This window comes from Odontomachus brunneus, unplaced genomic scaffold, assembly GCF_010583005.1.
Source record: "Odontomachus brunneus isolate Ranch 3 - 2012 unplaced genomic scaffold, Obru_v1 Obru_scaffold_085, whole genome shotgun sequence".
In the NCBI taxonomy this organism is placed as follows: Eukaryota; Metazoa; Arthropoda; class Insecta; order Hymenoptera; family Formicidae; genus Odontomachus; species Odontomachus brunneus.
The window spans coordinates 793,816-807,695 of NW_022639535.1; the positions used below are offsets into that span (position 1 = coordinate 793,816).

A 13,880-nucleotide genomic window follows, 5' to 3' on the forward strand; every position below is an offset into this window, starting at 1 on the left:
GGGGGGGGGGGGTATGAAACAACCATACCGTCTCTAATCAAAGGTGCTTGCTTGTTGGCACTGATTTAAAGCGCTCCAGCGGGTTTTCTGACGCGGTCTGAATACCGGCGGCGTGGAAATATACGATCCAAGATGGACTTCTCGTGTAAAGTCGTAAAAGTTCTCTACGCGCTTTTCCGAACTGTCGTCGTCCTCGTCCTCGCCATCGTCTTCGTCTTTGTCGTTACCGTCACCGACGTCCGTTCGCCACACACACACACACACGACTCTGGAAAATTAATCTTACGAGTCTAGTCTAATCTCGGGTTTTCGCGATGAGTCTAATCCCCAACTACTGACCACACGAACCGTAAGATCGTGGTCGCTCGCTCGCACGAATGAAGTTGCTTAAAATCTTTACTCACGTCCCTGTCCGAGCCGACCTGTCAAAAAGTTCGAGGAAGCGACGAACGAGCGAGCGAACCGCGGCTAGAAGACGCGGAGGAGATATAGAAGGAGTGGGAGGATTCGGGCCGGAAATTGAGAAGTAGAAATTGAGCCGAATGTTTCCGTGGAATACGTCGCGGATGTCGGGAAAGTCGGGAGAGCTGTCGCGCGAAACAAGTTACGACGGATGCGCCGGCGGATACGGCTTGTGTGTACGAACATTCAGTGAGGTTCCACGGAAATGTAGTTGTGTTGGAAGCCGTAGCGAAGGTATTAGCGCCGTTAGTGTTACAGATGAACATTTCGCGCGCTGTGAAAGAAGGGGATGTGGGACGAGGTGTAATTACGAAATGATTTCGAATTTGGGCAATTTGTGTCGCATCGAGTAACCTCTTTTCTCGTTACAAAATTCAAGAACAACTAAATAGTCTCTCGCTCTTGAACTCTGAGAGAAACGCGGGGCGATTTTGGGCGGGTACGTTTACACCGTTGAAGTCGCGAGAAGTCGCGAAATTTACGCGGAAAAAGGTTGCCAGGCAAGCGTGCGTGACACATAGTCGCCGACGCGGGCCGGGTTCTCCGAGTCTCCGTAAATTACAGAAACTCGCGATGGCTTGCAGTCGTAAATACTTGGTTATCATAGTTGGCGGAAGCACGATGGGGCATTATACCTGCATTCACGTTCATCGTGGTCAGAGATGGCGGCATGGCCGCTGGACAGGGCGCTCAACGTTTCCATTCATCGGTGTGGATATCAAATGCAATAGTTCATAGCGGTGCTTCCGACTAGGTGGTCGACCAGTTCTCGACCTCTACCTCTCCTAATCCAACCACCCAGCGTTTCACACCGCTCCCTGGCAGATTTACAGGCGCCTGGCTTGATATCTGCATCCGAGAGTCCCTCGCGGTAGACGCACGTGTTCCGGATCTCCTCTCGCGCTCTCTCTGCGCCGTGTTCTCCGTACTTTCCGTCACACCAGTGACTTCGCGGCTACGTCATTTGGGATAATTACTCGAGTAATCGACGCGGTCGAATGCGGGATTAAAGGTCGACGGAGAAAGGGAGTGAGAGAGAGAGTGTGTGTGTGTGTGAATCGAGAGAGTCGAGACAGCTCGGTAATCAAGCACTGTACCGTCCTCTCGTCGTTGTCGAGATTAACGTGATACATCAGTTGGCTACTAACTCCAAGTACTTTTGCTTTTTCGTTTTTTTTTTAACTATTTACTTTAGACACGTACTTTTCGATGTACTTTTACGCGGTTGATTCCTCACGAGACCGCCGCCACTTTTGCTGTTGGCGCTGGACGACGGATTTAAGAACCGTTCAGGGGAACGTGCAAAATATGTAATTTTTTTACGAATGCTGCGATTCTCATTTTTACATTCTTCGATGCAGTAGGATATCACTCTCCATTCAGCCACTCCTATCGCCCGTGTATCATTCGCATACACGGCTGATAAATAAAACACAGCGCAGTCCGTGCTTTATAAAGTGTTAATGTTAGAGTGCTACGGCGATGCCAAGTATTTCCGTTGTAACATTTATCCGCGCAGGAAAAGCGCGACTCATTAAAACGGTGATCGCGATCTTACGAAAGAGCCATCGTCTCAGTAACGGGCGAACTTGCAACTTGTAAACGAGCAGCTGGTTTTCATTGCGCACGTGTGACAAATCGAGTTGTTAAGAAAAATCCTACGCTCGAAAAATCCAGACAGCAACCGCGGTAGCAGTGGCAATAGCAGGGAGAGAAAGAAAGAGCTAGAGCTATTCACACGAGCGGTTTTGTTACATTTTCCGGCTCGTATGTTTGTAACTTCTTCTCTGTCTTTTGCGAACGTACACACATGTGCATGGAAGGCAGCCTATGATGCGTACAGCGGAATACGCTCGCGGTGTAACATTTGCGCGCCCGCACCGCGCATGCATCCTCTATCTTCAAAGGCATGGAATAATGGAATTGCTATTTCGGTGCGCAAACATTTATTCCCGGATACCACTCGCGTTATAATTTCTGGAGTGACATGTCTATGATATCTTGTGCCCCGAGGCCGTGCCTCGTGTTTTACTGAGGTCGAGACAGCTGATGATCACTTTAAAGAACGCCTGAAGTACACCCCTCTCCCTTATACCTCGACGTTCGTGGGAGGAAATTCTCTCTTTCGCGATGCGCCACAAAGAAAAACGCCAATCGCGTAATCGAACGTATTACGCTTGAGAAAATTGCGCGGATACGCGATAAACGGCGAAGAAACGGAGGAATATTGGAAACGCTTCGTCGATTTGTTTAATATCAATAATGCCTGTTTTTTTTCTTGCTTTCTATGCGGATATCGGGATAACTACATTGAGAAAAAATGTTTGGCATTTGCCATTCTAATCGCACAATGAGGGAATCTGCCAGAAAAATCATTTTTGCAGTGTCATTTTATTTAGATATTATATTAGAAATGTTACTCGATAATTGTCATATCACGACGGGGGGAGGGGGGGAGGAAAAGTAGATCTATTAGTTTGGTCACGATGGTCTGTGATGACGAGAGGAGTAGAAATAACCATAGAATGTCATATTCTGTGTTGAAATATTTATTTCGGGAAATATTACATTATATATACATAAAAATGATGCGGGCCCAAACTTTGTGATAATATGTGAAAGTCACAGAAGAGTGAAATAAAAAATATTCAAATTCCACATGACATAATCGTTGAATAACTTAATGGTAATAATCTTATGTGCATATTGCTACTACTACTTTTTTGTTAGGAAAAGAAAATATAATTGCTGCATAAATTTAGCATGTAAATAAAATACGTGACGAAAAAGCGCACTATTCTCAAGTAATTCGTTGATTAACGCTTGAGGCATTTAATAAAAAAATCTAACGACGACGGACGTGTTTGGTCGATGATGCGTCGGATTGCGAGTTGAAAGTTCAGGTCATTCGCTCCTTGTAATCCGCGACTTTGTGACTTATATGTAATTTCCTTAATGTCATAACTCGCGTTAGTTTATTCCTCGCTGAGGTTTGATACACCTCCTCAACCGCAAATTACTATAAATCACTCTATCGACTACTGAGTGCGAACAATATGCAACAAACTAATGGCAATTATCTACGAAACTTCGTTATATGGTACGCGGCGCGAATAACTCGCGAATAAAAGAACATTAAACTGTTGGAATAATATAATAACGGAACGGCCACGTTCGCCGTCCGGATGATTCCGTGGCGTTTTATTTCTCTGGTGGAGCGACCGCGCCGTGAAAAATTATAATTGATATGGACGGACCGGAAACCGAGGGGGAATAATCCGAAGGCGAATGCTGGAGAAAGGTAGACGGCGGGAAAAGAATCGCTGGTCCGTTGAGCTGGAATACAAAAGTCGGCTGGAGACTTATGAATTAAAGCGAGGATGTCGGTCTCGACCGCACGTCTTACGGAAAGGAGGCAGTTTTTCTTTCCCTTAACGAGAATGCGCGTCTCGAATATTTATTATTAATTCCGACATTAACAACTTGCGTCATTGCGCAAAATGTATATATTACATTCTATTTTCTTTTAATTGCACTATTACACATATACAAATTTTAGGACACGCTTTTAGAATAATACTAAAACTGCTGAGACGATTAACAGTCTGTCTCTGTCAGATCGATCAGAATGGCAGAGTTTTGGAAAAAAAGATATAATTTAAGAGGAAAACAAATTATTCATTCTTTTCAGTTTTAATGTCAGTTAAAAATATAAATTGCAAAATGTAAAGTGTATCATAAATTTAAATAATCTTTATAGGAAATTCCAAATTTGTCGTATCGACTATTTTGATTTTTATAGTGATAAATAAGACGTCGCTATAATTAAATTTAGACTGGTCAGTCCTTACAGATATCTTCCATTGTCCGTCGATAAATAATTCCACATCAATTTATATTACTAAAACGGAAATAGCGTTCGGATTCACGGGAACTGTTAAAAGCTAAACAGTCCAAAAGTAATTGACACATCCATGTCACGAATTTTCTCTTGACAGGTAACGAATCATAAAAAGAAATCGATTTATAAATAACAAGCATGCTTTACGCGGAGATAATTGAGCTACTTCAAAGTTTCTATTTGAACGCGTGTGTCGATAACAATTGCGAAATTCGAGATAATTTGAATGAACCTCGATCGACTAAAGCTCTCAACGTCAATGCATATTTAACATGCAGTCCGTCGTTAACGTACATCACCGATAATGACGCATGTGACTTTGATTTGGTGATTATAGGTGGCTTGGTTGCGCGTCGACACGCAGACTATTTTGACGATAGCGAACCACGTGATCACGAAGAATCACAGGATCGCGGTTTCCCATAGCGACCATCGGACGTGGTTCCTTCACATACGGGAGGTGCGGCAAGCCGATCGGGGCTGGTACATGTGTCAGATAAACACGGACCCCATGAAAAGCCAGATCGGCTATCTCGAAGTAGTCGGTGAGTAATGCTGTGTCTCGTTATCGTTAATAAATCGCACTACAGTTATTCAAATTATTTTTATAATTATAATTATTGTTTCCATCGAGTGATGGAAATGCGCGTGAAACAGCAAACTTGAAATAAAAATGCCTCGATTTCTGAGATATACTCAGAGAAAAAACACGGTAATTGCAACTACATAGATGACAACTATACGAGTTTCGTATGTTGAATTAATGTATATTTTTATATAGGTTTAATATGATTATGCAAGAAAAAAATGCAAGAAAAAATGTTCACGACTTATAGAGTAGACAGTACTGATTATATTAAGTAAAACATGTGTAGTAAACATAGATAGAAAAATTAACTCTTTTAGAGTTAGAAATGTTTTTCGGTTTTAGTAACGCAAATTACTTGTATGTTTCCATTGATCATGCGCGGTGAATAAATAAGCGCGCGTGAGTATCTTACTATATTATTATTTTAATTTTTACAAAAAGTATTTACATGTTCTGTTTCTAAAATATCTGGTCTTCTTCGAGTCAGTTCTATTACTACATAATAATATTTATGTTATCATCTTGCTTCCGTATGATATGGTTATTTGCCCTTTTGATCAGAGATTACACAGTGTTTAAGAATTATAAGCAGTGCTTAAGAGATATAGCATCAAAAATCCTTTTGATTATACTGACTTATTTAATATTATCTATTATTTTAATCGGGAGATGGCAGACATGCATTTTTCATGTATGGTCTTGTCAGTGGAAATATTCTAGCTGCCCGACGGCAGCTCTATGTGGCAAGATAGCCAAATTAATAAATTCCACTGCATACGCTCTTCAAAAAATTTGATCAAAGATCTTATGAATTAAGCTCGTTTCGGTAATTAAGATTGCCATTTTAATGACGCCAGCTCGGCGTCATTAAGATTGTCAGTGACTATCTGTCTATTTTATAGGTTTTGAAACCTTTCTTTTAAACATCCTGTATGTATTGCAATTCTACTGTATAAAAACTTGAGTAGTTGTCACTTATATAGTTGCCGTTATTGCCATGCTTTTCTCTTTTCAGTGTATTGATTTCCGTTCGCTACTTCACGTCGCTAATACATCCGCTCGCATCCATGGGCTACCAGATATACAATTAATACTACAAGAAGTTAATGTCGTAACGTGCCGTTGTACGGCGATATTATATCCGATGTGCGGGAATAACGCGCGATCGTCGGAAAGGCAGAGCGGCGGAATCACAAACCCGCCAAACCAATGCGAACTTTCGATCGGCGCGAGTTAGTCCGCGAGCCTTGGTTGCTGCAACTTACAAAGTGGCTCTTGCCGCAGTTCGAAGACTACGCGAGTACTCACGAACTGCAAAGCTTCGGTCGTATATCGCTGCTCGAATGCACTCGCGAGTAGATTATATAGAATGCTAATAGGAGCGCTTTCATCGGTTCCATCGTTAAAGAGACTTCGTTTCGGGCTCTGCGCGACTTTCCTTCTCCACCTCCATCTTCTTCTTCCCCGTTCCTAGCTGTGTCATAATCTGCTCTTGCTCTCTCTCTCTCTCTCTCATCAACTTTCTCTGCTTTTCTTTTTTCATGAGGAAACTTTCTCAGCCTTCCACTCGTTTCGTTATGTCCTTCTACGCTAATGATGAAATCTGCTATCGCCAGACCTCTCGCTATTTATATTAAAGTCCATGTTAAGGTTTGAATACACTGAGTTTAATCCTCGCGTACCTACCGCGCCCGGGTAAAGTGGCAATTTCCATAGATAATGTTACTCGTAATTGTACGGAAATAGGATGATGCGTCGGAGATATGCGATTGCGGCTGTGTAGATGTGCGATCGTAGAGGATGCATGCGAGTCGGAGCTTGGCTGTGTGCATTAGACAGAGCGTAGCTTCCGCCGGTATAATATTGAATGATGTTGCCACGTGCATTTCTTACATGGCAGATGAACGAAATTAATTGAGACGCGATTTCTCGAAATTTTCGTCAATTTGCCATCTTTGACGTGTCGTCGGAGAGAGAGAAAGGAACGGGAGCGGAAAGAGAGAGTAATATTAGCTTTACGTTTTGCAATGCGAGATGAAAAATTCGTGCCGTATCATCGAGTATTATAGCAAAGTACATCGTAGTTACCGAAGTGAAATATAAGAAATATCCGTGCTCTTTTCTCGAGAGAGATTCTCTTATCAGCGATGCGGACGATTCAAAACTCGTTATTTCTCGAATCTTTCCGTTGTACTTCCAAGTCTGCAATGTCGACAGCGAGGTTCTCTACCTCCTCTCTCATCTCCTCACCGAGATTCTCGTGCGAGTTACACTTTCTTTAATGGCCTCTCGATACCCATTCGCGAATATTCGTCGACTTGCGTATCATTTATTGTCACGATAATTAAACCCTACTACAACGACATCGCGTCGAATCGGTTTTCGAAGTAGAGAGGCTCGTGAGCCTCTCTATGGGGAAATCGATCCAATTACGGGGATTTATATGGAGCATATTGCGATATTACACCGGTACCCCCCGTACATCGTAACAGAGCAGATGGATTTTCAGAATGCACGCCTCTCGAAGGAACCACTCCAGACCGCGCGCCGGTCCGGCTGCAGCCTGCTGGTCGCGACGTAGGGTTCGTTGCGCTGCGTTTGTTGTATACTTTACGGTCTTCCGGCTCGGTCTTCCGCCGTTCGTACCGAAATCAAATTGGCATTCTCGAGATACGGCCAGGCTCTCGCATCCCATCTGTAGCAATCTAATCCCGCGCGCCTAGCTCGGCTACTGCTGCTGCTGCCTCGAGTCGGCGGTGCGCCGTCGGTCGTCCTCGTGCGCGCCAGGACGACCTGACCTGACCCTCTTTCCCAGGTTCAGAGCGACGAGGTGGCTCGCCTCGCCTTCCTCGCCGCGTACAGCGCGAGGCTGGCTACTTACGGAACTTCGTCTCCCTCGTGAGATCATTTCGCATCCCCTCACGGTCCTCCTACCCCGGAACAGTCTCTCTCTTCGGCGAGCGTACGCCACCGCTGCCGCCATCGCCGCGCGCTTTCTATTTTAACGGCGTTCGCGTAGCTCGTGGGAGTGCTACGTCGTCGCGGTCGTCGCTTAAGAAATCTTCCCGCTCGTGTAGGTAGGCCGCCGGAGAGGAGAGCTCACTAGGTACAGTTGGCAACGGGTAGATCGCGGCGAACCCTTCGGGAACTCGCCTTTATGCGAGCGAGGAGCGCTTCTGGTTGTAAATAGCGCGCTGTGTTCAGCGGAGCATACGGAACGAATGGTCTCCGGAAGAAGCATCGAGTTCGCTTACGCGTCCGCGCTGTCTCTTGCTAATCTTTATTTCATCTTTATGCTCTCGTTGTCGCTCCACATGCGGTTGTCACTTCGGTTAAACACGGGTATTATAGAACAAAACTAATATTCAATACATATTCTTAATTAGAGTATTGATTCTTTATAATTTTTACTGTCATTTTATAGTCAATGTATAGAGAAGCGCCTTTTCATTAATCATACTCATGTCAGCTTTAAGAGGAGAAACCTCAAATACACTTGAGAAATCTTCTTGTATGTGGGAAAGAGAGTGTCTGACAGAGCTTCGTGGAAGGAAACCGGTTTTCGGTACAGAGGATGCTCTGTATAATTAAGTTTGGTTTAAAGGTAACAAATCATTTCTACTTTTCATCTAAATTATAACGCACGCCGTTAATTTATAGTAGTAAACACACTTTTCAATACTCATAATACACGTTGAAACACACAAACTAAATTAAAAACTAAATAATTTATAGAATTCTGGCATATATCTACAATTTTATGTTAAAATCAGAACATTGGCGCCTCGCAATATGACCAATGCGAATTGAGATTTCTTGGTTTTTACCATAGATTAATTCTCGCTTCAATTCGACATTTGGTATTTTTGTTAGGATAATCTCTTTTTATTAATTGATTCTTATTTTACCGTGAAACAATTGCACGCGTATCAGAAACACGAAAGTCTTGCTTTGCCATAGTTTCTATTTGAAATCACTATGACGTCTACAAATGTACTTATTGATCGCTGTATCGAGTCGCGTTTCCGATCGCTTTATGCTTCGTGAAGTATCCGTATGTTTTAAAGCTGTGGAAGATGGTTCTGTGAATTGTTCGAGACTCTATTGCATGCAATTTTTGCGTTAATATTTGTGATTTTTCGTTGGTAACAAAATGATGATTTTACAATGCTGTAATCAAGAAGCACAATTACGTGTAATTATTGTACGATAACGAATTCGTCGATTTGTCTATAAATGGATTAATAGTTGAGTGGATCTTAATCGCATATAATTAAACTTTTGGTATTCGCGGACATTGATAATACTGCTCATCGGAGAATGTTTTCGAACCCCAATTATCGGGTTCTGGTGAAGTTCTCATTAGTGCTCGCGTGTACGTGTACGCGTACACGACACATGCGTATACCAGATGTTCACCGACGCGCACGATATTGTGCGCCACGCGGGGTAATCCGGCAACTCGCGGGCAAATCTAATCTCTATCTGTAATGTCGTGGACGAGATCTTTCAGGATATCGAATTTACGTCATGTCGTCTTCCGTCGAGACGTTATTATTGTTATTACCGATATTGATGGCGGCGGTAGATAGTCTGCGGGTTTAAAGCATCGATAGCGTTCGAGTTCGCGGATGTATTAAAAATATAGTAACACTTGCATAATAGAGGGTATATTTTGATTGCTATACGAATTTTGTTTGACGTGTATCTCGACAAAACGGCAAACAACTGAAGAAAAAACGACAATAAAAAACCATATGTTTACGGAAAACTACACAACACGTAGGTGGTTACGAATGAAACAGTTTCTCCCATCCATTGTTTAAAAATTGCGCTTAACATGCAGTCAGAATACAGGAATTCAGAAAAAGAAGCGTATTAAATTTTGAAAGACAGAGAGAGAGAGAGAGAGAGAGAGAGAGAGAGAGGGGGGGGGGATGAGAGAGGAGGAAAAAGGAGCAGGACGGGTTCATGAAGGAAGAGAAAAAATGAAGAACGAGTGTCGTGCGCTTGCGAGGGGTCACACGACTTTTCATTTCCGAGAAGGGCTGTAAAGATTGCTCGCGTGCAACTCTCCCCACGTATACACGTTGTTCTCAGCAAACTCGCGACCGTATTACCGCCATAATAATAAGGTTAATGCCTTGCAAATTAAGCGGACGCAAAAGACCTTTCGCGTGGTTTCATGCCCATTTTAGTGCCGATGCCTGATCTTTGTCGACGAGCCAGCAATTATCACGATAACGAAAACCGCGAAACGATCTCGTTTTCAGTGCAAAATTTGTCAGAGCTTCCTGTCCGCGTGTTTCGCACTACGTAAGGAACTATCGCGACGCAACGGATACGTCGATAGATGGTTGCTGGTTACGCATGCTGGTTCGAAAACTCCTCAGAGCGCGAACGCGGAGATATGAGAAACGCGGTATCACGATGCTATCGATCGCTGTTTTATCGAGTACTTAAATTCGCTCGCGGAATGCGAGCAGTTACGTTCCCGTCAAGAGCCCTATTGAGTTTCATAGCTAATTACGATAGATGGGGCGAGGAGAACGCTATCGGCATGAATCGGCAAGAAAACAGATCGAGAGAGATTCTCACTCGTCGCGAGTACTACACCCTTGATCTCTGTTAACGACATTGTATTATACCAAATAAGGGATGGCGCAGTCTGCTTATTTTAATGAAATTTCGACTTTCGCATAATTCGCGGAGCAAAGAGAAAATGAGAAAAAGAGAGAGATGACAGAGGGCTTCCGACTCCTTCTCGCCTTAATGTAGTTAAGTTCAAATGATTAGACCGGCAACATAAACAAGGACGTCCAATCAATGAGTGACGGAGAGGGAAGGAGAAAAGATGACTGTTACGCAGGAGATCGAAAGAAACGCTTATTAAAAGTTGCATATTATTGTCACTTCCATTATGTCGCTTCCATGGCGGACATAATGGCGCAGAGACTCAAACGAATAATCCGCGAATCCGTCGAGATTCGATAGAAGGGATCGATCGTCTTTCTCCCTCCCTCTCCCTCTCTCTCTCTCTCTCTCTCTCTCTCTCTCTCTCTCGTACGAATGTACTCGCGCCATGAGCGTCGGACGACGACCGCGCTCGTAAATCACCAAACGCGTTCCGTCCCGGCGGGGCCGCGCGGGGCCAACGAGAGCCCGTTCAGCCCATACATAAGTGAGGGCTTGCTTGGCATGTTTCTTTTACATGTCAACCGTTTCCCCGTCCCGCGATCGTCCAATTAAACCCGTTTGCGTTCGCGCGCTAGAGGAGATGATCTCTGCCGGAATAAGCCTTACCGCGCGTCGCTCCGAGCGGAATGGCAGGATGTCACGTTGCTATCGGCTCGCATCCGGTGCAGTCATTGTCAGGACGTCTGCGTCACGTTGATGCTGGCCGCCGATATATAGACATAATGCATGATATCCTGAGGGATCTTGACAGGCCGTGAGAAGCTATGGCCAACTGTGTGCCAGTTTTGGTTTAATTGAGCTGACTAACTGGCCCCTATAACTCAGACGTCGCATTAGACTGCACCGTCGCGCGTCGTCGGCTTTTATGTCGTGCGCTAGTCCTGATTGACCGTGTATCGTAAAACCGTGTTAATCTTTCTCATTTGAGTGTGACGCGGGGGCTCGCGTTCGCCTTGGAGCGCGCGAACTGTCGCGACTGACACGCGAACGAACGGCAATCGGTCATTCGGTGATCGCGATGCATATAAGGTTATATGGGAGCACTCGATGTTAGCCGGCGTCTGCACTGAAAGGCCGTGCGTTTGAGAAAGGAGAAAAGTTTAAGTTGATCTCTCTATATTATATTTCGAAGGAATTCAGTCGTGTGTACGCGCGCTTGCGATATGTATGCGACGCGCCAGTTTTTTGGTGAGCCGGATACGAATCGCAATTTTCGAAGCGCTCGTGCGTGCTTTTTTAAGTCTTTCACATCGTATAAACGTGAAAGGATATACTTCTAAATTCGGGACTGTGGCGTAGCCTACTTCGCCGCGGTGCGCACAAGTTTGCAACTTTTCGCAGCACGCTTTGCAAGTCCATTTCCGTTTCCCCAATGCCTTTATCCGGTATCTTTATCCGCGCAGGCAAAGCACAAAGCGGAACGGTAGCGGTGGCGGACGACAGTTGCTGTTTCGCACATGCGCCCGCTACCTTTTCGCAAATATCACGCGCGTTCAAGAGATATTGCACATGCAACATTTAATATTACAAATACGTGCAATCGACATGGCGAGCGCGTGTGCTCGCTTGCAATCGTCCTCATTGTGGTAATCAAAGCTTTATGGCGGGGCTCGGTGTTCATGTGAAATTTTCATTAATTATATTGATATTTTGCTGCATAGTGAAACGCTGGGCGCGCGATATATTTTCATTTCGCGCGAGCGTCGTACAACCAATTTCAACCCCAAATCCCGATATCGGGCTATAACTGCAGATCGAAACGTATGATTTTATCGTTTCTCATAAATAATTTATTTCCGCAAGAGCGAGGAGTACCGCGCGAAAGATCAGCGAAGCACGTTCATTTGCTGACTCATCGCGGATAGATTAGAAAAAAAGGGTGGTTCGTTAAAAGTGAAAAAAATAGAAACTAAAAAAAGATGAACTAAAAAAAGATGAAAAGATATTATCGTTTCCAAAAATTCGAGCAAACAACCCCGAAATCTGTTGTAATAACGTAATCACGAGATGAATGTCCGTGGGGATTCGCTCTGGCCTGATTCCACGCGGAGGATTGAATGGAAGCGTCTCACGGTAGACTCTATGTGTGCTCGCGAAATAAACGAGGAATAAGATCGTTACTTTGCAGCGAGCCCACTGTGGGTGGCAGCCCTCTTTCCTTTCTGCCTGGCTGCTTTCCTTCCGTCCTTCCTTCTCGCCTCTCATTGCGCGAAGAGACCGGCCTCGAGTGTACAGAGTTTACGGCGGATTTACGACGCGCGATATTTGCACCTTTCAAACGGCCAATTCACGGTCCCTCGACGTCGATTACGCCGCGCGAACGTCGCGGATCAGACTAGAAGCTCTCTCTCTCTCTCTCTCTCTCTCTCTAGCACAAGATTCGTTCAATGGATTAGAGTACATTTCGTGATATTAGAAGCGCTGTAATAGCGGTTCTCTCCCATGACGGCTCTACGCGGCTGTTTCCATCCCCTAACTTGCGCATGAGTACTCTACAGTTCATAGTGCGGAGCCCTGAGCCGAGGTGTGTTAGGTAAACGACGTAGAACGTAACGCTAATCGTTTGCATTCCACTCGCGGAAGATGACCATCGAGGTGAAATCGGAGCTATGCTCGGTCAGATAACGTCTCGGGATACACGCGCGTATTCTCTCTGAGGAAAATTTTCCGCGTGCGCGCGTTGTCTCTTGACCGTATCATGGTTACGACACGGCAAATCGAGAGAAATGGAGAAAAATTTACGAAACGAATTAAAACTGGTTAAATATTAGTTTTAACATGATGGTCCCGAAAGCACGTAACTATGCAAAGTGGTATTTCGAATTCAGAACACCGGTATCTTCTCTCTCTCTCTCTCTCTCTCTCTCTCTCTCTCCCTCCTCCCCTCCCTTCCTCTCTTTACCTCTTCCATTTTTCTCTTTTCCAACGCGTTTTCCATTAGCATCCCGAGTGCATAAACCACGTAGCGGAATTGGATCATACTTTTCTTCCACAGTGGAGAAAGAAGGTAATTTGGCCCGCATAATACTTAGTTAACGCATTCCGTTATAACAAGGGTACGAGCCTCGTCGTTTTGACAGTTACAACGAATTTTTCCTCACTTTTTCCGAGATTTACTTGATTTGATTAATAATGCGCGATTCTCGCGTTCTCTGCAGTTTCTCCGGCTCTCTTCCCCCCACTTTCTCTCTCTCTCTCTCTCTCTCTCTCTCTCTCTCTCTCTCTGTTCTC

The 13,880-nt window shown here is 44.4% G+C and overlaps 1 protein-coding gene across 3 annotated transcripts in view; it reads left to right on the forward strand.

Moving 5' to 3' along the window:
• The window catches only part of LOC116847950 (neurotrimin-like), a 188,102-nt gene that overhangs the window by 120,670 nt on the left and 53,552 nt on the right, over positions 1-13,880 (forward strand). For all 3 annotated transcript variants that reach the window (XM_032823582.1, XM_032823581.1, XM_032823580.1), the window contains one exon: positions 4,701-4,908. In XM_032823582.1, coding sequence (XP_032679473.1) covers positions 4,851-4,908 — 58 coding nt within the window. In that variant the 5' untranslated portion in view covers positions 4,701-4,850. The remainder of the gene's footprint in view (positions 1-4,700; positions 4,909-13,880) is intronic.